General features: G+C 39.9%; 1 protein-coding gene across 3 annotated transcripts in view; it reads right to left on the bottom strand.

Moving 5' to 3' along the window:
* Positions 1 to 25,000, bottom strand: part of LOC143023927 (uncharacterized) — a 121,876-nt gene that overhangs the window by 33,497 nt on the left and 63,379 nt on the right. For all 3 annotated transcript variants that reach the window (XM_076182614.1, XM_076182606.1, XM_076182599.1), the window contains 3 exons: positions 15,826 to 15,994; positions 13,382 to 13,497; positions 825 to 914 (listed from right to left, as the gene is read on the bottom strand). In XM_076182614.1, coding sequence (XP_076038729.1) covers positions 825 to 914; positions 13,382 to 13,497; positions 15,826 to 15,994 — 375 coding nt within the window. The remainder of the gene's footprint in view (positions 1 to 824; positions 915 to 13,381; positions 13,498 to 15,825; positions 15,995 to 25,000) is intronic.

Here is a 25,000-nt window from a genome sequence, read left to right on the forward strand (position 1 = left end):
TCATCTCTAATTTCCAGGTGCTCTTTTTCATATCAAGAAGAGGAAAATCAAAGATGAGAGTACCAGTATCCATGGTGTATTTAGTCGACGTTTTGTCTATGTACTCGACAATTTTTAAGACAGATTTATAAGTTTATCTGACGTAATGTCCTATTCCAGTGACTTGCGGCCCCAACGCAATCAATATTATTGACACAATATATTGACTCGGTACCATCATTATTTTAACTGATCCGTATCAATACAATGCTTAAACTGTCGCTATTATTCTACAATATGGATTAGTTTGCAATTTTGTTTATCGCATTGGGGGTCTTTTTATCCAATATATTTACATGTGCCCGAAAACTCCATTCAGGTTTCAGGTAGACATGAGGGAAAGGTATGCATAAAAGTTCCTTCGGGTCTCTGCATGCGTTGCTGTTCCAAAGCCCTAGCCCTGTCTAGACGGCACTTTGTGCCTTGGGTGTAATACAAAGAGACACAAAGTGACAACTCGCCGTTCAGTAAGAGGGGATTTGCACGGTCTAACGGTTTGTCGAACGCGGTTCGACAGACACGTGTTTAAAGTGATGTGTGAACGGGGTATTTGGTTGTCGAACACGTTGGTTAAACCCCAAATACCCCGTTCACACATTCACACATCACTTTAAACACGTGTATGTCGAACCGTTAGGGTGGGCTAAGTTTTCAAATGCCATTCATTCACCGAGATTTCATTTATTAATTTTATTTTTATAAGCTTATGTATCTATTTATCTATTCATTTATCTAATTCATTCCTCCATTCATTCATTCATTCTTCGTAGTGCGACTGTACTTACAATGTCGCGGGATGGTCCGGCGAGGACGGTGAAGAAGTTGTCTCCCGGCACGTCCTCAGCCGTCAGGAAGGTCATCACGCCCTCAACTTTCTGTAAAACGAAATGTCATACACACGCATGTCGTGCAGTGACAGTGACAGTGACAGCGGGATGAAACAAACAATCTGTCTCTCTCAGGAGTTCCCTTCCCAAACTGAGGGTTTAAATTTAATCTGAAATAACTCTTTCGCTGCCGCCATCCGTTTTTATTCAATTGATGGAAATGCCCTTCAGCATCCAAAGGAGCAAGCATGCGACCACATAGAAATGAAACATCATCATATAAACACACGTAAAATCAATATTACGCTTCATTCGACAATAATCCTTTATATACCATTTCATTTATTCTCCTAGTTGTTTGTATATGTATGCATATATGTGAATATATATATATATACATATATATATATATATATATGTAGGTAAATCTTGGCATCAGGTTTTCTTTTAAACACGTTTTGTTAAAAACAACTGCGCATTCGGCGCTACAAAGCTTCTTGAGTAGACTTTCAAGTCTTCTGAACGTAGATTTCTGGTCACAGGACAGACGGAATAATAAATTTCCAGTAGACATTAGGAACTATTGTTGAGTAAGAGTATACAGACGTTTCGCTAAACGCAGTTAGCATTTTCAATGTAACAGAAACAGAGTACAAGACATAATATACATAGAAAGAAAGCTCTGGGTGAGGTCACAACATAAGACGCGGGGGGAGGTCACATTACAAGTGTGAGATGACGGGGAAATTTGTCACTGTGGGGCAAATGTCCGTTGGAGTTCAGAAGTCCAGCGCTGCCCAAGTGTCCGTTGAGGGCCAAGTGTCCTCTCTATGACTCTGGCGGAACGCCGGAGAGGGACTTGGGTGTCGGTGTGATTGGAAGGTGTGTTGTTATGGTTGAGAGGGCTACAAGTCCTAGGGAGGGGCTTCATGCTGGGGAGTATGGTAGGGGCTTTCACTTGTCTATTGATAGTAGGTTGTAAGTCTCTTATGATAAGGGCTTCTAGAAAGAAAAGTCTGGACCTTTCTGATTCCTTAGCGAGAATGACGGTATTGTCTTCCAAAAGTTTTCTAGTGATTTGTGTGTTGTGTCTTTCTAGGTCCAGCGTGAACAGTGGGTGAGTGCCCTCCTAAAGAAGACGCTAATGGTACTGTCTTTGTAACATTGGGGGCACTCACTGTTCCCATTAAGACAGAGACCAGCGTTGGTGGGCTTAACATAAACGGAAGTGGAGAAGTTGTTGCCATTTTGTTGAAGCAGTGCATCAAGAAACGGAAGAGAGACATTGACGTCTTCTTCAGTTCTGAATCTTAGTCCTGATGTTTCTTCCAGCAGGTTACAGAGTGATTCTCTTTCTAGTGTTGACGAAGACATGATGAAAATATCGTCAACATATCTGCCATACACCATGGGTTTGCCTTGGAGTGAAAAAACTTCCCTTTCGATTGACCCCATGAAAAAAATTTGCGAAGAGGATTCCTAAGGGGGAGCCCATCGCCACACCATCAACTTCCTGGTAGAGGTTACCGCGCGGGCACTGAAGGCAGTTTCCATGGTGCAGATCTCGAGCAGGCGACGAAGGTGAATTTCAGGGATGTCTAGCTTTGGAGAAGGTCCTGATCGGTAAATAGTGTCACAGACGTAGTTCATTGTTCGTATAATTGGGACGTTAGTAAAGTATGACTCCACATCAAAAGAGGGGAAATAATTCCTCTAGCGGGAACGTCGCTAATGGAGTCCAAGAAATCTTTAGAAGAGACGTAGCTGTATTGTGTAGAGGTGAAGGGCATCAGAAGTTGGTTCAGGAACTTGGCAAGGTTGTATGTCCGCGTAGGGATCTGGCTGATGATGGGACGAAGAGAATTTTCTGGTTTATGGGTCTTTACGTTTCCGTATAAATAGCCAGGCTTAAAATCACCGGAAATTTTAGTCAGTTTAACGCCTCCGTTCTTGGCGTTAATGACGTCTATGGTCTTGTTGGTACTTCTTATGATGTCTAGGGTGGGATCACTGGCATCATTTTTCTATAACCCCGAAACCAAGACTATTTGAAGACACTCGTAAACGACCTATCATCCCCCCCCCCACGTCACCATGACTTATTAACAGCTCCAATGGGTTGTGGTTTATGACTTATTTTTGAGCAGGACTCGAAACTTACAATGAACCGTTGACGAGGTCCACGCCAAAGCCCCGCCCACTCCACTCACTACTTAATGGCAGCCACCAACTTCTACAGACACAATAAAGACCCCAGTGGCTTTCCTAGGTCTCAAGACTCTTGCGTTGAAATCGTTTCCGCCCTTCTACCTGCTGCTCCACCATCGACTCCTCCACTGCCGAACACAGGACAAGCCTTGTTCCGCCTACAACAAAATTTATTATATATTTAACCAACTCTTGACTAGTAGAAGTGGACCCACCTTTTTTTTTAATCCGTCTATCTTTACATGTATTTATTTTGTAACTGGGAATATTTATCTTGTGTTTTAGTCATTTATAAATTTCTTGTTCCATTGTCTTTCTTTTTATAATATATCTTATGTCATCCTTTGGAATATATTTATTTGTATTGGTGATGGTACAGATTAGATATATGATTTCATGTTATTAGAATTCTCGACTTGCCTTTACGTGTGTAAAAATCAACCGAGAGTCACCACGTCCATGAACGTACTTTGTTACGGCTGCATCGTGTTTTCGTAAACAATCAGTTTCAACCTCGTACAGACCTGGCCACTATTCATAGCCCTGGAATAGTTCGGCACACTTAGCAAGCCATAACAAATGGGGGCCTGTCCAGGGATTCATTAGTTTGCCATACGTAAATTACAAAGGATTACAAAGGCGAAGCATGCGGTCCATAACTAGGTCGGATGCGAAAAAATTAATAAACAAATAAAAATATATATAATAATGATAAAAATAAAATAGGATAAAATAAAATAAATAAAACAAAATAAAATAAAAACATAGTAATATACATAATGATAAATAAAATAAATAAATGCATAGGTATAGTTTAATAATAAACAGGTAAATAGTAGATAATAGTAAATTGACAGACACATAATAATAAATGAAAATCAAGCAAATAATAAACAGACAATACCAAACAAATAAACAAATAAAAAGTTTGGTGTTTACTAATGAGAGGTTAGATAAAGTACCTGACTGCGATCCGATTTTCAGAGGGGATGAAGAAAGTAGTCTATCTAATATCAGCATTAGTAAAGAAGTAGTTACGCAGATTGACAGACTTAAAGCTACAAAATCTCCGGGTCCAGACGAAATTTTTCCAAGAATGCTTAAGGAGTGTAAATTTGAAATCTGCGACCAGTTAACTGAAATATTCAATAAATCGGTAGACACTGGTTTTGTTCCTACTGCTTGGAGGCAGGCAAACGTTGTTCCTGTTTTTAAGAAGGGAGATAGATCGTCTATATGCAACTACAGGCCAATCAGTTTGACATTGGTTGTAGGAAAAATGCTTGAATAAATAATAGTAAATAGACTCAGAGAACACATCGAAGGGCATAATTTAATTCGTGATTCACAGCATGATTTCTCCAAGGGTAAGTCATGTGTAACTAATCTTTTATCCTTTTACACTAAAGTATATAAGGCGTCAGATAACAATGAATATTACGATGTTATTTACCTTGACTTTAGCAAAGCGTTCGACAAGGTGCCACACCATAGACTACTAAATAAGATAAAAGTCCATGGCATAGGAGGAAAAGTGTTAGAATGGATTAGAGCTTGGATTAGTAACAGAAAACAGCGGGTCACCATAAATGGAATAAAATCTAGGTGGGGCAATGTTACTAGCGGGGTCCCCCAGAGCTCGGTTTTGGGTCCCTTGTTGTTCATTATGTACATAAACGACTTAGACGATGGGATAAATAGTGATGTTAGTAAGTTTGCGGACGACACTAAAATAGGACGCCTAATTAGGTCAGGAGACGACGCCCAGATTCTGCAGGATGATCTTAAATTGTTAACATGGTCAGAGAAATGGCAAATGAACTTCAATATCTCTAAGTGTAGCGTGTTAAACGTAGGGCTACACAACCCCAAAAATAGATACAACTTAGATAACACGCTTTTTAAACAATCTGAGTGCGAGAGGGACTTGAGAGTTCTGGTGAGTCCGGACCTTAAAACCAGGAAGCAGTGCATTAGCGCCAGAAATAAAGCTAACAATGCATTAGGCTTCATTGCTAGGACGGTAACGAATAGAAGTGCAGAGGTAATTATTAAACTCTATCTAGCGATAGTTGGACCCATCCTTGACTATGCGGGACAGTTTTGGTCTCCGTCCTACAAAATGGACATAAATTCACTAGAATCAGTACAGAAAAGAATGATCAAAATGATACGTGGACTCGGAAATTTGCCTTACGAAGAGAGGCTTGGGCACCTAAACTTACAATCTCTGGAAAGATGCAGAGTGCGGGGTGATCTAATAGAAGTGTTCAAGTGGATCAAAGGCTATAACAAGGGTGAAGCAAACAAGGTCATCATAATAAAACAACAGAGCAGGACTCGCAGTAATGGGTATAAACTGGACAAATTTAGATTTAAGAAGGAAGTAGGCAAGAATTGGTTTACTAATAGGGTGGTCGATGAATGGAATAAACTTAGTAACCATGTAGTAAGCGCTGAAACTATCAGTTGTTTTAAAAAACGATTAGACAACTTTATGGATGGGGATGACAGGTGGTGATGGATACGGAGCTGCCTAGTGTAGGCCTTATGGTCTCTTGCAGTCTCCTGTATTCTTATGTTCTTAGATGTTTATCCAAACGCATCTTAAAGCTCCGAACTGAACTAAATTACACTGCCTCTGCACGAAGTCTATTCCATTCATTAAGTTACACGATTGGCGAAGTTGTTTCTACCCACTTTCATTATTTTTGTCGGTTTCTCATTCAGTGTAAACATTTTGTCACTTTTGATTTTGCCCTTTAGAATCTAAAATACCTCTAAAGTACCTCTAATTCTACGCTTTTTTAGGGAAAACAGATTCATATGTTTTAGTCGATTTTCGTGTGATTTTTTATATTTGGTATAAGTTTTGTGGCTCGCCGTTGTACTTTTTCCAATCTGTTAATGTCTTTAATGAGATTCGGTGACCATACGGAAACAGCATATTCCAAATGTGGACGAACTAACGATTTATATAGCTTGTTAATGAGAGATGGACTTTTGAAGTCAAAGGATCGCGCAATCAGTCCTAGAATCTTATTTGCTTTCTCAGAGGCTGAAATACACTGCTTAGATGATTTGAGATCGTTACTGATAATTACCCCGAGATCCTTCTCACTATCCACTTTTGTTAACGAATTTCCAAATAACTTGTAATCGTACTTACTGTTATTTTTACCTATGTGCATAACCTTGCATTTACTTATGTTAAATTTCATTAGCCACTTTTCAGACCATTGCTGTAGTTTATCTAAATCTTCTTGAATATCTAATTGATTTAAGTGATCATTTGCCATTCCGTACAATTTTGTATCATCAGCAAATTTGGAGACAATAGATTTTAGTCCGTGGTCTATATCATTTATATATACTATGAATAGAAGTGGCCCAAGAACGGAACCCTGAGGAACTCCATTCGTAAAAATTTTCCATCTAGAAGTTTTGCCATTTAGAACAACTCTCAGTTTTCGATCATTCAACCAATTTCTAGTACAACTTAATAGGCTACCACTTATTCCGTGTGAAGCTAATTTAGTAAGTAGTCTTTCGTGGGGGACGGTATCAAAAGCTTTTGCAAAGTCTAGATATATTAAATCTATATTGTTTCTTTTGTCATCATTCGAGATGACTGTGTTGTAGAATTTGAGTAAGTTAGTCACGCAAGAACGTTTTCGTCTAAATCCATGCTAGCTATCATTTATCAAACAGTTACTTTCTAAATCATGTTCGATAGCATCTATGATTACAGTTTCCATCATTTTTCCTATGATTGAAGTCAAGCTTATAAACCTGTAGTTTTTCGGTTTCTCTTTGCCACTTTTTTGTTAATAATGGGTGTAATGTTAGCTAGCTTCCATTCTCTTGGGACATCTCCGGATATGATGGATTTTTTTATGATAATTTCTATTGGAACAACAATCTAATTTTTCATTTCCTTTGTGATTCTTGGATGCCAACCGTCAGGCCCTGGTGTTTTATTAACTTTGAGTTTCTCTATACACCTTTTAATTTTTTCTTTTGTTATGTTTACCGTAGTAAGTTCACCCTAGACTTTTCACAGGTTTCAGTTTGGACTACAGTTTGAGGTGTTTTGTTTACAAATACTGAGCTAAAATAGTTGTTTAAAATATCACACATTCCTTCGTTTGAATGCTCAAGTTGACCCTCAACAGATAATTCTGGGCCAATGTGATTCCTAATAACCTTTTTATTTATCTCTAATGTAACTATAGAATTCTGTGGAATTCCCTTTGGATTTATCAGCGATATTCATTTCGTAATGTCGTTTTCGTTTTTTTATTGTCTTTTTATTTCTATTTTTTTAGCAGTTTGAATCTAAGATGTGATTGTTATTTGCAATAGTTTCACCAATTTCTACATCGGTTATCATGCTTTCAGGGGCTAGTAATCAATAGATCGAGTAAGTTTCTATGTCTTGTGGGCTCTTTTACATGCTGAACTAAGTAATTGTCACCGAGAAAATCAATCAAGCGACTACCTATATGGCCATGTTCAAGGGTCATCCAATCAATGTCAGTAAAATTAAAATTACCCATTATCAGTAAGTCTCGGTTGCAGAAACTAGACAGTTCTTGAAACAATAGTTTGTCGTCTGCTAACAATAATGTTTTTGGCCTGTATATTACACCTGCATTAATTTTTTGTCCATTTGTTTGTGTTAATTCTACCCACAAACTATCATATACATCCTGTTTCACTTTCTCTGAAAAACGTGGACATTGCTTTTAACATACAACAGAACACCCCTCACATTTCTTGTGGTTTCTATACTGATGAAAGTGTTTAAATCCCGCAATATTAAATTCAGCTTCAAACTTTTTACCCGTTAACCATGTCTCGGTTATTCCTATCATATCGAGATTTTCACTTTTGGACATACGCCTGTATTTCTTGGAATTTATTCCTAATACTACGAGCATTAAAGTACATGGTATTAAGAAACTCGTGTTTATTTCTTTTTGACACGTTTTGTATTTCAACATCATGCCTTACATTATGATTTTGTTCTTTATTGACACATTGCTCTATATTGACATTTGGTCCTTCATTGACATTCAATGCCTCCTGGACATTTGCCCCATCACGGACATCTAGTCCCTCACGGTCATTCGATCTCTTATGTACACTTTGCCCCCCCCCTTCCCCACGTCATCACGTTCCGCACGGGCCGCCCGTCGTTTGCTGACATTCTGTCCGGCATCCCTTCCTAAAATGATATTCTGTCCTCCACTGACATTATATTCTACCGTGATATTGTGTCCTCCACTATCATCGCATACCATCGTGACAGCTTTCCTCCACTATCATTATATCTCATCTTGATATTTTGAACTTGAAATATTTCAAAAGCCTACCAATTTCTTCTTCTTTTTTCTCGTAGTAGCCATCACAATACAGATAAATATTATACCGCTTGTGATTACGACAAATGACCAATTTTCCTCTATAATTATTTACCTCTATATTCTGTCTTATGGTAAAAGGAAACGAGTCTTTGAAGCGTGAGTCCTCTTACTACTCCCCCCTCCCACTGCTCGACATTCATATGTCCAATCAAGCCACTCCTCTTTATTTCATGGTTCCGAAGGAGAACCGGCAATTCTTGGCGCCACTATAACTCATCCATTCTCTCGGTATTCAACTACCAATCCTCGAGTTAACTGTCGGCCCCACCTAAACTTCTATACTTACTGTAAGCCCTCAGTCAAACCTTGTTATGACTCTCCTAGAAACTTTCCTAGTATATGTGTAAAGAGTTTATTTTCTCCTAACAGTTTCCAAAGTTTTCTTTACTCACACAGTAATTCCACTTCTAACCGAACATTAAATAATATCCCATTTATTCCTTGTTAAGTTCAAGAGTTGATTAACGTAATTCATTGGAGTGAAATTCCTCTTATCACTCTCCTGAATAACCCACCATTCAAAATTGTATTCAAAATCAAAGTTTTCCAAGAAAATCACTAAGTGGATCAATTAACAGGTGACCTCAAACTAAAAGACTGGCGGCTCCTGGCCCAAAATTATAATATAAATGCCCCTCCTTCTCTTAACAAAACAGAACTTAGAAGCATTGTCATAAATCGCCTCATTGATTTGGGTCTTAGATGTTGGCGCTTATCAGTTACTTCCCGGCACAAGTGGGACAACAGGACATAATGTAGAATCAGACGCAGAAGTAGGAACCGCAGAGACAGCCACACATGACCAAACACTAAACACTCCTCCAGATCCTAGTAATATCCACCCTACTCCTGACTACGAATAGATCAATAGTTTCCTTAGAACTAGAAAGACTTAAGTTAGAAAGAGAGAGAATTGAATATGAGCGAGAAGAGTGTGAACGTCAGCGTGAATTCGAACGTGAGATGAAATAACGTGGGCAGATACACGAGATAGAATTAGCTCAATATAATAGAGAGACAAAGACTTCCATCCTACTACACAACAACATAGCCTCTATCCCCCCTTTTTGAAAAGTCAGAACCAGAGTACTTCTTTCGATAGTTCAAAAGACTCGCAGTACATCTCAATTGGCACGAGGAAGAGTGGATATGGCTTACTCAAAGCAAACTGGTAGGAACCGCCGCCAAGGTCTTTAACAGTCTTGAATATACCTCTTATAACCTAGCTAAAACCAGCATCCTTAATGCCTATCAAGTTACCCCAGAATCCTATAGGCAAAATTTTAGAAACTTGTTAACATATTCAGCTTCAACTTATGTAGAATTTGCTGCCGAAAAGCTAAAGCTCTTCAAGCAATGGCTCTCCTCCCGTAAAATTAGCACGTATGATCAATTGGTAAACTTGATGATCATTGAACAGTTGAAAAGACGACTTCCATTCCAAGTGATGATGTATATCAATGACAAGGATGTACTAGACTTGAACGAGGCTGCCCTGTTGGCCGATGAATTTACAGTGGTGCACAGGTTGGGATCACAATACGAACGGCCATGTGTAAAGCCATCAGCAGATTCCCTCGCGCCTCAGGATGATAAGCGATTTAGGGATAGGTCCTCGTATACCCCTCCTTCCTCCGATACCTGTAACTTCTGTAAGAAACCTGGTCACCATATTTTTCGATGTCGGGCTCCAGGATGTAGAACCTCCTCATTCACTAACCAGCAAAAATAATTGATAAACGTTGAAGTAAATCCCACTCAAGGCAAAATCTATCAAACTCACAAAACCCTCTAAGACCCATGTCCCATGTTGTAAAAACTAGTTCTCAAGCCCAGAAAGATCCTTTCCAAGATTTCAAATCTCATGGTGAAATAGCCGTCTCAAGAAACGGTCCCTTCCTCCCCATTTCTATTCTTAGAAACACTGGTGCCGCTCAGTCCATTATCATAAAATCCGCCTTACCCGAGATTGGAACCAGAGTCTCTGGACACAAAGTAACCATAAGTGATATGTCCTCAGTTCAGTCCACGGGACATGTCAACGTATTCCTCAAGTGTAATTTATTCCAAAGGGAAGTGGAACTTGGTATCTGGAACAAACCCCTGCCTATTCCAGGAGTTGAACTCATCCTTGGCAACGATCTCGCCGGTTCCCTAGTAGTCCCTCTGCCCGAGATCATAAATCCTCCCTGTGACCTAAGCCCTACTCTTGGAGAAGACTACTTGCATTCTGAGATTTTTCCTCTGTGTGTGGTCACACGCTCACAAAGTCGCCCTGTTGATCCCCCTCTGTCCAGTACTTTTGACCTTCCTAACCATATCATAGCCACTAAAAACCTATCAAGAGCTCAACTCGAGGATACCACCTTCCAAGATTTCCATAGAGTAGCAGTCAGTTCCCAAAAAGTTTACCACTTCCCTGGATTCTACTACCAAAAGGGAATCCTAATGAGAGTAACCAAACCTCCTTCCCGTTCTAATCTCGATACTTGGGCCGAACGACACCAAATTGTCATCCCTCGCTCTATCCGACCCAGTATCATCCAGATCGCTCATGATGGTTCTGGAGGACATCTAGGTATTTGCAAGACCTACGATCGAATCAACGAGCATTTCTTCTGGCCCGGTCTAAAGAAGACAGTCACTGATTACGTTAGGACCTGCCATACTTGCCAGATGGTAGGAAAACCTAACCAGAAAATCCCACAAGCTCCTCTGAACCCCATCCCCGTCTCTGGTGAACCCTTTGAAAAGGTGATTATTGACTGTGTGGGACCATGGCCCAAGACAAAGAAAGGAAACCAATACATCCTCACTGTAATGTGTCCGGTAATTAGGTACCCTGAAGCTTTTCCTCTGAAAAAAAAAAAATTAACGCTCGAATCATGACAAACACCCTGCTAAACTTTTTCACTTAAGTGGGTCTACCCAAAGAGACCCAATCTGACAGAGGAACAAACTTTACCGGTGACCTTTTTACCAGTGTACTAAAAGAGTTAGGCATTATCCAAATCCTATCCATCGTTTATCATCCTGAAGCTCAGGGCGCTCTCGAACGGTTTCACTAGACACTCAAGGCCATACTTCACAAGTTTTGTTTAAATTCACCTTCTGATTGGGATGAAGGACTACCTTTCATACTATTTGCTGTAAGGGAAACCGTACAGTCCTCGTTAGGGTTCTCTCCCTTCGAACTGCTGTACGGTCGCCAAATAAGAGGACCCCTTAAGACCCTTAAGGAACAGTGGTATCAAGAGACCCCTCAACATCCCAAACAGACGGTGAACCAATATATTGATCAATTAAAACACAGACTGAAAGTAGTCCGAAACATTGCCTTAGAGAACTTAGCCGCGTCCCAAGCCAAAATGAAAATCCATTTTGACCAAAAAACCAAGGTCCGAACCTTCAAACCCGGTGACGAGGTGCTCTTGTATCTGCCCATACCTGGAGCTCCCCTCACCCACAAGTTTCAAGGTCCCTATATAGTTTCCCACCGTCTTGATAATTTCAACTACGTTGTTTTTACTTCTGACAAACGAAAAGATTCCAAACTAGTTCATATAAATCTGATGAAAAAATACCTGGGGAGACAACCTGCTAATGACTCCCCGAGACCTATCCATTGTAACCAAATCCCACAATGTAAATTAATCGTCCAGTACAAAATAATGAACTCACCATTCTCCAGCTTAACTCCTCCCTCCTCTCTAACCGATCCTCATCCCTTGCCCACTTAAACAAAAAACAACAAAAGTATCTAACCCTACTATTCCGGAAACATCCTACCGTCTTTGTAGACTACCCAGGGTTGTGTATTACGGTCGAACATGACATAAAACTTCTCCTTAACACTTCTCCTATTTACCAGGCCCCTTATCGTCTCAACCCCCACAAACTAAAGATTATGAAAACCGAGGTGCACTATCTGGTGGAACATCGACTGGCAGAACCAAGCTCCTCTCCCTGGGCATACCCTGCTCTACTGGTCCCCAAGGAAGACTGAAGTTTTCCTTTTCTTTAATTACTTTAATTACCGTTTCTTTAGCATTTTCCTCTACCTGCTGTTGTACTATTTCTTTAAATGTTATTTTCTGATTTTCTTGTTCTTGTTTCCACTGATTTTTTATTTCTAGGAGATCCGTCTCCTTAATTGATTCTCCTACTTTTTCGGTCACTGCTTGTATTTGTTCTTTGACCTCTTTTTTTTAGTTTCTTATTTTTGTTTCTGTCTTCATTTTTCTTTCTTTCGTTATCACTTCTGATCATACTTAGTTCACTTTTTAGATAATTAAGTTTTCTGTTAATTTCTTCGTTAGCTTTTCGTAGATTAGTCATTTCCCTGTGCATTGCTCTATAATCTATTCTTAAATCTATTAGTTCCTCCATCAAGTCGTTAATGTCTCAATTTCTTAGTACACTGCTATACCTAGTCTCTCTTTCTACACCTATACATTTACCTAATATTCCTTTGTCTCTTTGGAAACCTGAAAAAACATGTTTTCCCACCTTTGAGTTGATTTTGGGGTGTCGTTTAAACAAGCTCTTCTTAGTATCACCCCAAGTGGCAATTCGATTCTGCTCATATCTAGTCCTCTTTTCGTTGGTGTGTGTGTGTGTGTGTGTGTGTGTGTGTGTGTGTGTGTGTGTGTGTGTGTGTGTGTGTGTGTGTGTGTGTGTGTGTGTGTGTGTGTGTGTGTGTGTGTGTGTGTGTGTGTGTGTGTGTGTGTGTGCGTGTGTGTGTGAGTTTTAGCCCTTTTCACAAAAACAAGGAATTGAGAAATAATAATATAAATAAGAAACAAAGGATCATTGTTCCCTGATCATATGGTGTACGAGGCAACTAGTAGGAAACGCTTTACATTGGTCCATACCTACCAAGGCTTTAGAGGGATCAATTCTCTTGATCTTTGCGTTAGCAACACTGGATTGCACGAAATACCCGTGGAGTTCGTCGTGATGGTAATCAATATCATTGGTGAATTCAGCCTCGCCTGTGCAGAAGTCATTATTATTTGTTACTTTCAGTGTGCAATAGAAAGGACTATAAGAATGCAAATACAATAACATACATCTACTGTATACTTAAAAGCTCGAAAAAGAACAAAAGAACAAAAGGAAAAAAGAGAGAGAGAAAAAAAGTAAGAAATCAAAGCAAATGAGGAAAAACGGAAAAATAGATTATTAACATACAACAAAAGAAAACACAAGCAATAATTAGGGAAATCATTCATGATATATCACCGCAGGAAAGAAATAATTGAATTTTAGCATTTGGTATTAATAGAAATCCGGCAGAGAATATGTGATTCTTCGATTCCTGACGTCTCACCACAAAGGACTTTATCCGCACTCACGGGTTTTACCACCCCTACATAGGCGGTCTCGTGCGTCCTTGAGAAGCACTGTCGCTATGGAGACTTAAGCTCCGTCCCGCGTTGACTTGGAGGTCGTAGCGAGGTCTTTGTCTAAGTTGTCGCGCTTTGAGAGGTAGCCGCTGGATGGGAGAGCGGCGGGAAGGTCGGGACAGGTCGGAAATTTGAACGGAATGGTTACGGGACGCCTTCGCCGTCATGCAACAACCATTATAAACTATGTTCCGTCCAGTTGGCGTGTTGTGGCGTCTGACGGCGTGCAGCGGGGACCATTAGAGTTATGGTGTATGTTAGGTCACCATTTGACCTCACCCAGTTACCGTCAGACGCCAACTGGACGGCAACGGTGTCCTGACTAACCCCCCCCCTTAGTAATCTTACGGGTGAAAAGGCTCTCGAGGTGGGCGGTACCGCCGATTAATCTAAGATTGTAAAAAAAATAGCCCTTATCTCTTTTGCGAATGTTAAAACTTTGTACTGCGCTCTGGGTTTTGGGTGGCAAGGTCTTGTGAAAAGAGATTATCATTGGTGATATTGTTCCCTAACAAGTAGATGACACGGTTCTTGGCGTTGTCTCCCTATTTTCTAATCACTGGAAGAGGAAATAATATATAACTTAAACTGCACTCACACTATGGAGAAATAAGGGTTTTACCACGCTGACGTAGGCGATCCCGTACGTTATTGGAGGCCAACAACGACAATCGCAGGGGGGTGGGTAGTCTGGACCCTATCGTCATCCAGTTGGCGTCTGACGGCGACTAGACGGTGTCAAATGGCGACCTAGTATTACACCACAACACTAACGGTCCCCGCCGCACGCCGTCAGTCGCCGCAACACGCCAACCGGATGGTGACCATGCTTCCGACCGGCGCCGCATATGGGATGCAAGCTGTCGATGGACGCAATGCCGTCGGCGCATGACAACGATCCCGCCATGCAGGTCCCAGACACCGTCATGCAGGTTCCCAACGCAGTCACAATGGGCAACCAGGTGCAAATAAAAATGGTCCATGCCCCTCACCACACATTTCCTTCAGCTACCGACGGGTCAACATACACAGTGTGCATATTGCAATGGCCCTCACAGTCCCATGCAACCACCAGCAAACCCTACAAATAATGAGGTTATCATTACTAGTCGACAAGGACAACCTGGACATTGGCATCAACACATGCAAGCAGCTGAAATGAACGCAAAAGTAGGCAGAAGGAATCTAGACTGTAGTTACGATCATAGCTTCTCCGTAGGGTGAAGTATGGACCATACGAGAACCTACTATAGGAACTTGGCTTTGAGGATGACCCAGCCTACAAGAATTACCTGAGGATTGATGTGACACTGTTCAAGAAGATACTGGGTCGTGTGGCACGATTGCCTCATTACGTACTTCAGTCTCCACATGACGCCAACCTAATTTAGAGTGCCGTCTGACGCCGACCCGTTGGGCACGGCGCCACGTCCGGCGCAATATGATTGCCGCATGACGGTGAAGGCGTCCCGTTACCGCCTTGTCCAAATTCCCGACCTCACCGGCCACCGACTCAATTTCCGAGTTTCGTGCAAGCTCAAGATTTCCTGAAACCCATCACGGCAACTTAGACAAAGACCTCGCTACGACCTAGTCTGCGCGGGACGGGGCTTAAGTCTCCGTAGTGTCAATACTTCTTTAAAGAAAAATAGATTCAGCCCCTTCTCGCTGGGTTTTGACCATCAGTCCAACAAAATCTCCATTCGCCAGAATGAAACGTTTTGAGCAACAAGTTACCATAAGCGCCAATTGATTATTTTATTTACTTCCTGTCACAATTTTTTACCATTGCAATTATAATTGATTGCAAACAATTGTAATTAATTACGACTGTCACCCTTTGCGGTCGAGTGTGATAATGTAATCTACTACGAGTTTTCTAGAAAGTAGGCCACCACATTCAAGATTACCTACCTGAGACTTGAAGGAGTGACTCGAGCTTTGGCATTGGATGACCCAGGGTAGACACGCTGTTGGGCTCCAAGTCAAAGTGCTGATGGCTGTAGGTGCGAGGCCTCACGAGGTCTTCGCTTCCGCTCCGCATCCTCTCGTTAGCCCGAGATCCAATCAGGCCAATCAGAGTCTGAAGAGACACGGGCAAATGAGTCCAGCTTTTCATAGAGTCAAGAGGCAGTGATGACGTCTCTCTCTCTTATATATATATATATATATATATGTATATATATACATGCACAAGGATATCTATATATCTATATATACAAGTATATATATATATATATATTTATAAAAGTATATATATATATATATATATATATATATATATATATATATATATATATTGTTATGAAGGTTGGACAGATAAGTGAAAAGGTGGTAGAGAAATACGGGTTAGAGCGAGAACACTGTATTACTGATGTTTCGACTACAAGTCTTCTTCTTCTGAAGACTTATAGTCGAAACGTCAGTAATACAGTGTTCTCGCTCTAACCCGTATTTCTCTACCACCTTTTCATATATATATATATATATATATATATATATATATATATATATATATGTGTGTGTGTGTGTGTGTGTGTGTGTGTGTGTGTGTGTGTGTGTGTGTGTGTGTGTGTGTGTGTGTGTGTGTGTGTGTGTGTGTGTGTGTGTGTGTGTGTGTGTGTGTGTGTGTGTGTGTGTGTGTGTGTGTGTGCGCGCGCGTGTGTATGGGATGTTAGCTGCATGCTATTGTAGGGTTAAAACTGTTCAGTAGCTTGCAGCTGATATTTTAGGGTCTATATGGGGTGCCGCTACGGACCAAAGGCACACATTTTGTCTGTATTAGAGGAAATATCTTTTCACTGATAAATTATTATACTTTATTATACTGCGACTGTCCCTCTATTATGTTGTCCCCCTACTCTGAATACTGTTCTGTACCACTTCTCTGAATATTCATTTCCTTCTTTCGCCGAACCCTGTGGTAGGGGAGAAGAATACTACCACCGAGTGTTCCCAATTGAGTCGTAAAAGGCGACAAAAACACGACGGAGATAGGACTAGGAATCCTTCTCTCTGTAGCCCCAAAGGGGACATCCCAAAAAAAAAAAAAAAAAAAAAAAAAAAAAAAAAGCAAAAGCATAAGAGGGTCTGGTAGGAATATTCCAACCATAACCCTAAGGTTTGAGTCTTTTAAGGTGCGTGGTTGTAGTACAGATGAGAGTAAAAGGAGAGAGATAAGCAGTTTGTTTGTGAGAAGATGGATGTATTGGCATTGAGTGAAACTATGTTGAAAGGGGGTCCGAGTTTGAGTTTGGAAGTGTAGTTGGGAGGGTGTAAGGAATAAAAAGAGGACGAGGGAGAGAAGGGGTGGCTGTAGTACTAAGTAAAGAGATAGGTAAACGTATGGCGGAGGGGAAGGAGGTTTCTTCAAGGGTAATTTGGATGAAGGTGAAACTAGGAAGGAAGATGTGGGTTTTTGTAAGTGCATATGGGCCTAGTAGTGAGAAGAGTGTAGAGGAAAGGGAGGCTTTTTGGAAAGATTTAAATGAGTGCATAGAGGTTTTAGGGAGAAATGTCAGTGTAGTGGTATTGGCAGGTCTCAATGCTAGGGTAGGAAACGAACCGATGAACGAACCGGTCGGGAAGTATGTAGTTCCAGGAAAAAATCGTAGTGAAGAGATGATGGTGGACATGCGTCTAGAAAGAGAGTTGATGATTAAAAAATTGAGAAAATGGAAGGTAAGCCAGTTGTTGTTTACTGACGACACTGCGCTTGTGGCAGGATCAGAGGAGGGATTGAGGGATTAAGAAAGTTAGTGACAGAGTTTGGAAAGGTGTGCGAAAGAAGGAAGCTGAAAATAAATATGGGGAAAAGTGAGGTGATGAAATGTACAAGGAGAGAATGTAGCAGGAAATTGCAAGTGAATATTAAAGGAGAGAGACTGGAGAAAGTGGATATTTCTAGATACTTGAGGGCGAATGTGGCGAGAAAGTAAGGAGTGGAGGTGGAGGTAGAATGTAGATTGAGATAAGCAAGTAAATATCTTGGTGAATCAAAAAGTGTAGTGGGAAATAGACATTTGGGAATGGATGCTAAAAGGAGATTGTATGAAGAAGTGATTGTGCCGATAGCACTATATGGGGCAGAACCATGGAATATAAGAGAGAAAGAGTTTAAATTTGTTTGAGATGAAATGCCTGAGAATTATGGTAGGGGTTACTAGGTTAAATAGAGTGAGAAACGAGGAGGTGAGGAGGAGAGTGGCGTAGAAAAGTTGTTGGGAGATAGGGTTGATGAAAGAGTATTGGGATAGAATGGTTTGGACATATAGAAAGAATGAGTAAAGAAAGATTAGTAAAAGAGGTGTGGAAGGCAGAGGTGGAAGGAGTGAACATAAGGGGGGCGACTAAGGATGAGATGGATGGATGGGGTAAAAGGGAATTGTAAAAGAAGAGAATGTCTGTTGAGAAAGGAAGGGACAAGGCAGAGGATAGGGGTGAGTGGAGAATGATTGTGTATGGATGATGCTGTGATACATGGAAGGCAGTGGGTGGGAGACGGTGGAGTGAGGGGGTATGTGTGAATGATATTTTGACGCATCCCCGAAGGGATTTCTCCCCGTCTTCTCTTTTTCCTCATAAGGGGACGGAGAAGAGGTGGTCACCGATTAAATGAAACAGCCTTGCTGTGGACGTGCTATGTCGTGCTATATTGCTTCTGACTCAGGGCAGTAGGCGAGATGCAAGGATGACCCGTAAACCACAAGAAGCAGTATATGAGAGAGGTAGGGGGTAAATGGTAGTGGAGTAAGTGAGAATGGAATGGGTGGGAGTGGATTTTAAGCCTTTATTTTTTTGTTACCTCTCTTGCACACACACACACACACACACACATACACACACACACACACACACACACACACACACACACACACACACACACACACACACACACACACACACACACACACATACTTACACACACACACACACACACACACACATATATATATATATATATATATATATATATATACATATATATATCTATATGTATACATATGTATATGTATATATATACATAATATATATATATATGAATATATATATATATGTATATACATACATATATATACATATATATATATATATATATATATATATATATATATATATATATATATATATATATATATATATATATATATATGCTAATAGGAACATGGGTACGTGTGTTCACTTATGCAAAGTAGACCACTTGGAAAAAGAAACTAACGAAGAAGAGCGCTTTCGTATATTACATCGTAAGTGCAAAAAGTAATTTTTGCACTGAAGATGCAATATACTAAAGCGCTCTGCTTCATTATTTTCTTTTTCCAAGTGGTCTACTTTTCATATATATATATATATATATATATGTATATATATATATATATATATATATTATATATATGTATATATATATATATATATATATATATATATATATATATATACATACATATACCAAGCCTTTTTTTCCCTTACAAGAGAGGTAGCCAAAAAGAAAAAGGCATAGAATCATTCCCACCCATTCCATCCCTGAATACACTCCACACCCCTCCACCCTCCCTCTTATCTTAGCACCTCTTGGATGATGGGTCATCCCTGCACCTTGTCCACTGCCCTGGGTCAGAAGCAGTGTCGCAAGACACAGCACATCCACAGCAAGGCCGCTTCATTAAATCGGCGACCCCCCCCTCTCCGTCCCCCCATACATAAAAGGAGAAGACGGGGAGAAATCCCTTCGGGCTGCGTCAAATTTTGCTCACACATACTACCTCACCCCCCATCCCCCCACCCATTCCACCGCAGGCATCACAACATCATCTATATACAACCATTCTCCATTCACCCCTGGCTTCTATCCTCTCCCGTCCTTCCTCAACAGACATTCCCCTCTTCCCTAAAGCCCCCTTCACCCCATCCATCCACCTCATCCTAGGACGTCCCCTCATGTTCACTCCCTCCACATCTGCCTTCCATACCTCCTTTACTAGTCTTTCTTCACTCATTCTTTCCATGTGTCCAAACCATCCTAATACTCTTTCATCAACCCTATCTCCCAACTCCCTTTCCACCCCCGTTCTTCTCCTCACCTCCTCATTTCTCACTCTATCTAGCCTAGTAACTCCCATCATACTTCTCAGACACCTCATCTCAAACACATTCAAACTCCTTCTCTCTTCCTCTCTTATGTTCCATGTTTCTGCCCCATACAGCGCTGTTGGCACAATCACTCCTTCATACAGTCTCCTCTTAGCATCCATTCCCAAATGTCTATTCCTCATTACACTCTTCAATCCACCAAGGCATTTACTTGCTTCTCTCAATCTACATTCTACCTCCACCTTCACTCCACCTTTTCCTGCCACATTTGCACCCAAGTATCTAAAACTATCCACTTCCTCCAGTCGCTCTCCCTTAATGCTCACTTCCAGTCTACTGCCACTTTCACCCCTTGTACATCTCATCACCTTACTTTTACCCACATTTATCTTTAGATTTCTTCTATCACATACTCTCCCAAACTCTGTCACCAACTTCCTCAATCCCTCCTTCGATCCTGCCACAAGCGCAGTGTCGTCCGCAAACAACAGCTGGCTCACCTCCCACTTCTCTCCATTTTCTTTAACCATCTCCAATCCCTGACCCACTACCCTTGCATTTACCTCTCGCACTACCCCATCCATGTATAAGTTGAACAGCCAGGGCGACATAACGCATCCTTGATGAAGTCCCACCTTTACCTCGAACCACTCACTCTCTCCATTTCTAATCCTGACACAAGCTCTACTACTCTCATAAAAACTCTTGATAGCTCCTAGAATCTTTCCTCTTATCTCATAAATCTGCATAACCTCCTACAGTGCCTTTCTGTTTACCCTATCGTAAGCCTTTTCCAGATCCATAAAACCCCAAAAAACATCCTTCCCCTTTCCTATAGCTTTCTCACATATTTATCTTACCACAAAGATCTGATCTACACAACCTCTACCCGTCCTAAATCCACACTGTTCCTCACCAATTACTCCCTCTGTTCCTCTCCTAATCCTCTCAATCAAGATCCTCCCATAAGCCTTCCCAACTACACTTAACAAGCTAATCCCTCTGAAACTACTACATTCACACTTGTTCCCTTTTCCCTTGTAAAGTGGAACTATACAGGCACTCCTCCAGTCCTCCGGCACTCTACCTTATCTCCAGTAAGCATTAAATAACCTCATCAGTCAGTCCACCATCACTGTACCTCCTTTTTTTTTAGACATTCTGCATGGCATCCATCCAGACCAGGTGCCTTACCTGCTTTCATCATCTTAACAAATACCTTCACTTCATCCTTCCTTATTTTTCCTCCATTTTCCTCACTCATCACTCTCATTTTCTTAGCATTTCCCACTGCAACTATCTTTCCCTCCCTATCCTCATTCACATTTAGCAACTCCCTAAAGTATTCTGCCATTTTCCGCTTACTGCCTTCTCTTTCATTATCATCTCTCCATCTGCACCTTTTACCTTTTCTTCTCTACTTTATTCGCCTTCTCTTCCTCTCTTAATTTCTTTCCAAAACATCTTTTTATTACTTTAAAAAATTTCTGTCATACTCATACCCCCACTTCACATCTGCTCTCCTCTTTGCCTCCTTTACCTTTTGCTTTACTTCTCTTCTTTTTTCTTTGTACCTCTCATATGACTTCCTCGTCCTATTTTGTAACCAATCTGTGAAAGCTTGCTTCTTCTCTTCTACAACCTTCTTTGTTTCCTCATCCCACCATTCACTACCCTTCCCTCTATTTCCACCTGTCCTTCTTGTTCCACACATCATCCTTGCACACTTTGTGACTCCCTCCTTGAAACATCCCCATTCCTCCTCAACACCTAACTCTACTCTATCCTTCTCTCCCTCCCACTCTTCCTTCAGCTTCTTCTTGTACTCCTTCTCTTTTTCCTCTTCGTTTAAAGAGTTCACTCTAAGCACCTCCCTACCTTTTGTCCCTTTCCTCTTTCTCCATCTATCCTCCACTCTCAACTTACCTTCCACCAAAAAATAATCTGATATTCCCCCACCCTCTCCCCTTAGCACATGTACATCTTCAACTCTTCCTATCATAGTCCTATTTACCACTACATAATCCATCAACGCTCTATCTACCACCCTTCCATCCACCACCCTCTCCCATGTGTACTTATGCTTGACTTTCTTCCAAAACACTGTATTTGCTATCATCAACTCTCTTTCTAGACACATTTCCACCATCAACTCTCCACTACGATTCTTTCCTGGAACTCCACATTTCCCAACCACTCCATATATATATATATATATATATATATATATATATATATATATATGTATATAATATATATATGCATATATATATATATATACATATACATATGTATATGTATATACATATATATATATATGTATATATTTGTATATATGTATATATATATATATCTATATATATATATATATGTATATATTTGTATATATATATATACATATATATATATATATATATATATATATATATATACTAGTCAAGAATATAACTCGGAATAAGACTCCAGTTTTTCCTCTTGCCACCCACTTCAACTTGTCAGAATGTCTCAACATGTATATATGTATATATATATATATATATATATATATATTTTTTTTTTTTTTTTTTTTTTTGAGTGATATGACTTTTTAACTTTTTCAAAATGTTATATTTCCTGATCTTGCATTTGATAAATATTTGCCTCCATGTTAGTTTTCTTATGCTATTTTATTCTGGCTTTGTAAAAGCCTCCCGGACCAAACATAATTTCATTTTTTCTGTTAGTTGTAGTTTTGAGTGTGTGCTGTGTAGACAAAGAAACAGTGGCTTTACAACTTTACAGTTCTGTAAGGATTATGGAATAAGTTTTCTTACCATGTAGCATTTTTAAATACATGTATAAAATAGGTGGATGATGAATACTTACATATTACTGGATAGTAGATACCTTTTGTGCAGTATGATGAAAAATAGAAATTGGTTTAAATATTCTTTGAAGCAGGTAGTGTATTCTACATTCTCATTTTTCAATACATTTATTCTGCTTTCAGATTCAAACATGTTTTTTAAAAGTAAACTATCCAAATCAGCGGTGAAATCAGCTGGAAAGAAATGGACACGGAATTTGACAACAACTACAAAACGCCGTCCAAGCATACCAGAAATGAAAAAGGATATAAATGAGATCATGTGCAAAATACCTTTGAACAGGGATTGTTGGTTAGATTTTTGGGTTTGTACGATAAGCTCAAAGGGCGAGCAGACTGAATAAGGAAGATATCTCAAGAATTGCTGAAGCTTTGAGAGAAACTTAGCTTTCCTTTTCTAGCAGCAATTTTCAGCAAAGGTTGACAAGATAGTGAAAGTGTTTGTAAAATATAGAAAGCGGCAAAATAAAGAATCTGAAGACAAAGAACTTTACAGAAAACAAGTAGAATCAGGAGGCCGAGTGGGATACATGACTGAGAAAGTGGTTCCTGTGTCAACGATCCACCCTTCGAGACGGCTAAGAAATTCATCAGAACCGTCAACAACTCTAGTGCAAAAGTTGAGTAGTAGTAGTGAAGAAGAAAATAACGACACTGGTTCTGATGTTGCAGAAGAGTTTCCTCTCATGAAACGAAAGTATTACACAACAAAATCTGCTGCCAAGCTGGTATCAAAAGTGTCCTTATCAACAAGGAAACATCAAATGTTCTTCAAAACTTGGCTGAAGAAGGAATAGATGTCCCCACACCATCACAAACGGGAATCTAGCGTCGAGTGATCATGGATGCAGAAAGAGTCAAGAACCGGCTGAAAGAAATTATTGATGAAGAGAAATTTTGCTTGTATTTTGATGGGAAGAAAATTTACAATAAGGAATATCAAGTGGTTCGTGTAAAGAATTATGCAAGAACTCTTCACCTCGGCATTTTGGCTTGCGAAAGCGGATCAGTTGAGGACATCTTTATTCCACTGCAAGCCCTGCTAGATGAATACAGTGCACAGAGGAGTGTCAAAATGATAATTTCCGACACCACAGCAGTCAATACAGGCCAGCAAAGTGGCGTTGTTGTTAGACTCCACTGACAGTTTGGACAAAAAGAACAAGAAGAGCCTCAGTTTATTGAATACCAGCATCATATTCTCGACTTGGTTCTACGGCACGTGATGGATTCCTTTTTCTCAACAAAATCACGGTCACCCAGCATCAACTATTATTTCACTGATGATGTTTTGGCAGGCTATGAGAACTTACAAAAGAGCTATTCTGGTATAGAAAAGATGCCAGCACGAGAAAAACCTGGAAGGAGAGATGACTTCAGGTTTCTTTTTGAACTCTGTGAAGCAATATGGAGGAAAAATGACCCCATATGAAATGGCGGAAGTTGCCTTCCCTTCATAGTGCCAAGTGGAATTCACGGGCAATCTTTGGATTTATTGCATTTTTCTCTTTCTGAAACGGAGAGATCAGCTGAAAGCTACTTATGACATCATCGCAGCTACATGGGCGAATAAATAGTTCTCAAACCAACACTATTTAGAAGACACAATGAGCTGTATGCTGCTATATCTAAATTGAAGTGTCCTAAGGTTTTATGTTTTCCCACCCACTGGATAAAGGAACGATCAGTGTTTGATGTGCCTCGCTCAAATATGGTGGCCGAGCGAGCTGTGAAACTAATAAATATCTCAACAGGAAGTTCATAAACAGTAACTCACAAACTTAAAAGCATTTTTAAAGTTTATTGTATGTTATATTCATTTGCAAATAAATGCTTTTATAAACGGCAGAATTTGCTTTTGATACTTTAGCCTAATACAAAATATCCTTAGGTGCGGGAATTTTTTTCACAATTTGAGAAAAAGAAAGGCATTTTTGTGACTTCTAGGCAAAAGTTCATCGTTTGCCACTACAGGCTTTTAAATATGAAAAAGTAATATCCCTAATGTATATATATGTATATATATATATATATATATTATATATATACATATATATATATATATATATATATATATGCGTGTGTGTGCATATATATATATATATATATATATATATGTATATATATATGTAT

This window comes from Oratosquilla oratoria, chromosome 3, assembly GCF_046742065.1.
Source record: "Oratosquilla oratoria isolate Oo_2021 chromosome 3, ASM4674206v1, whole genome shotgun sequence".
Lineage (NCBI taxonomy): Eukaryota > Metazoa > Arthropoda > Malacostraca > Stomatopoda > Squillidae > Oratosquilla > Oratosquilla oratoria.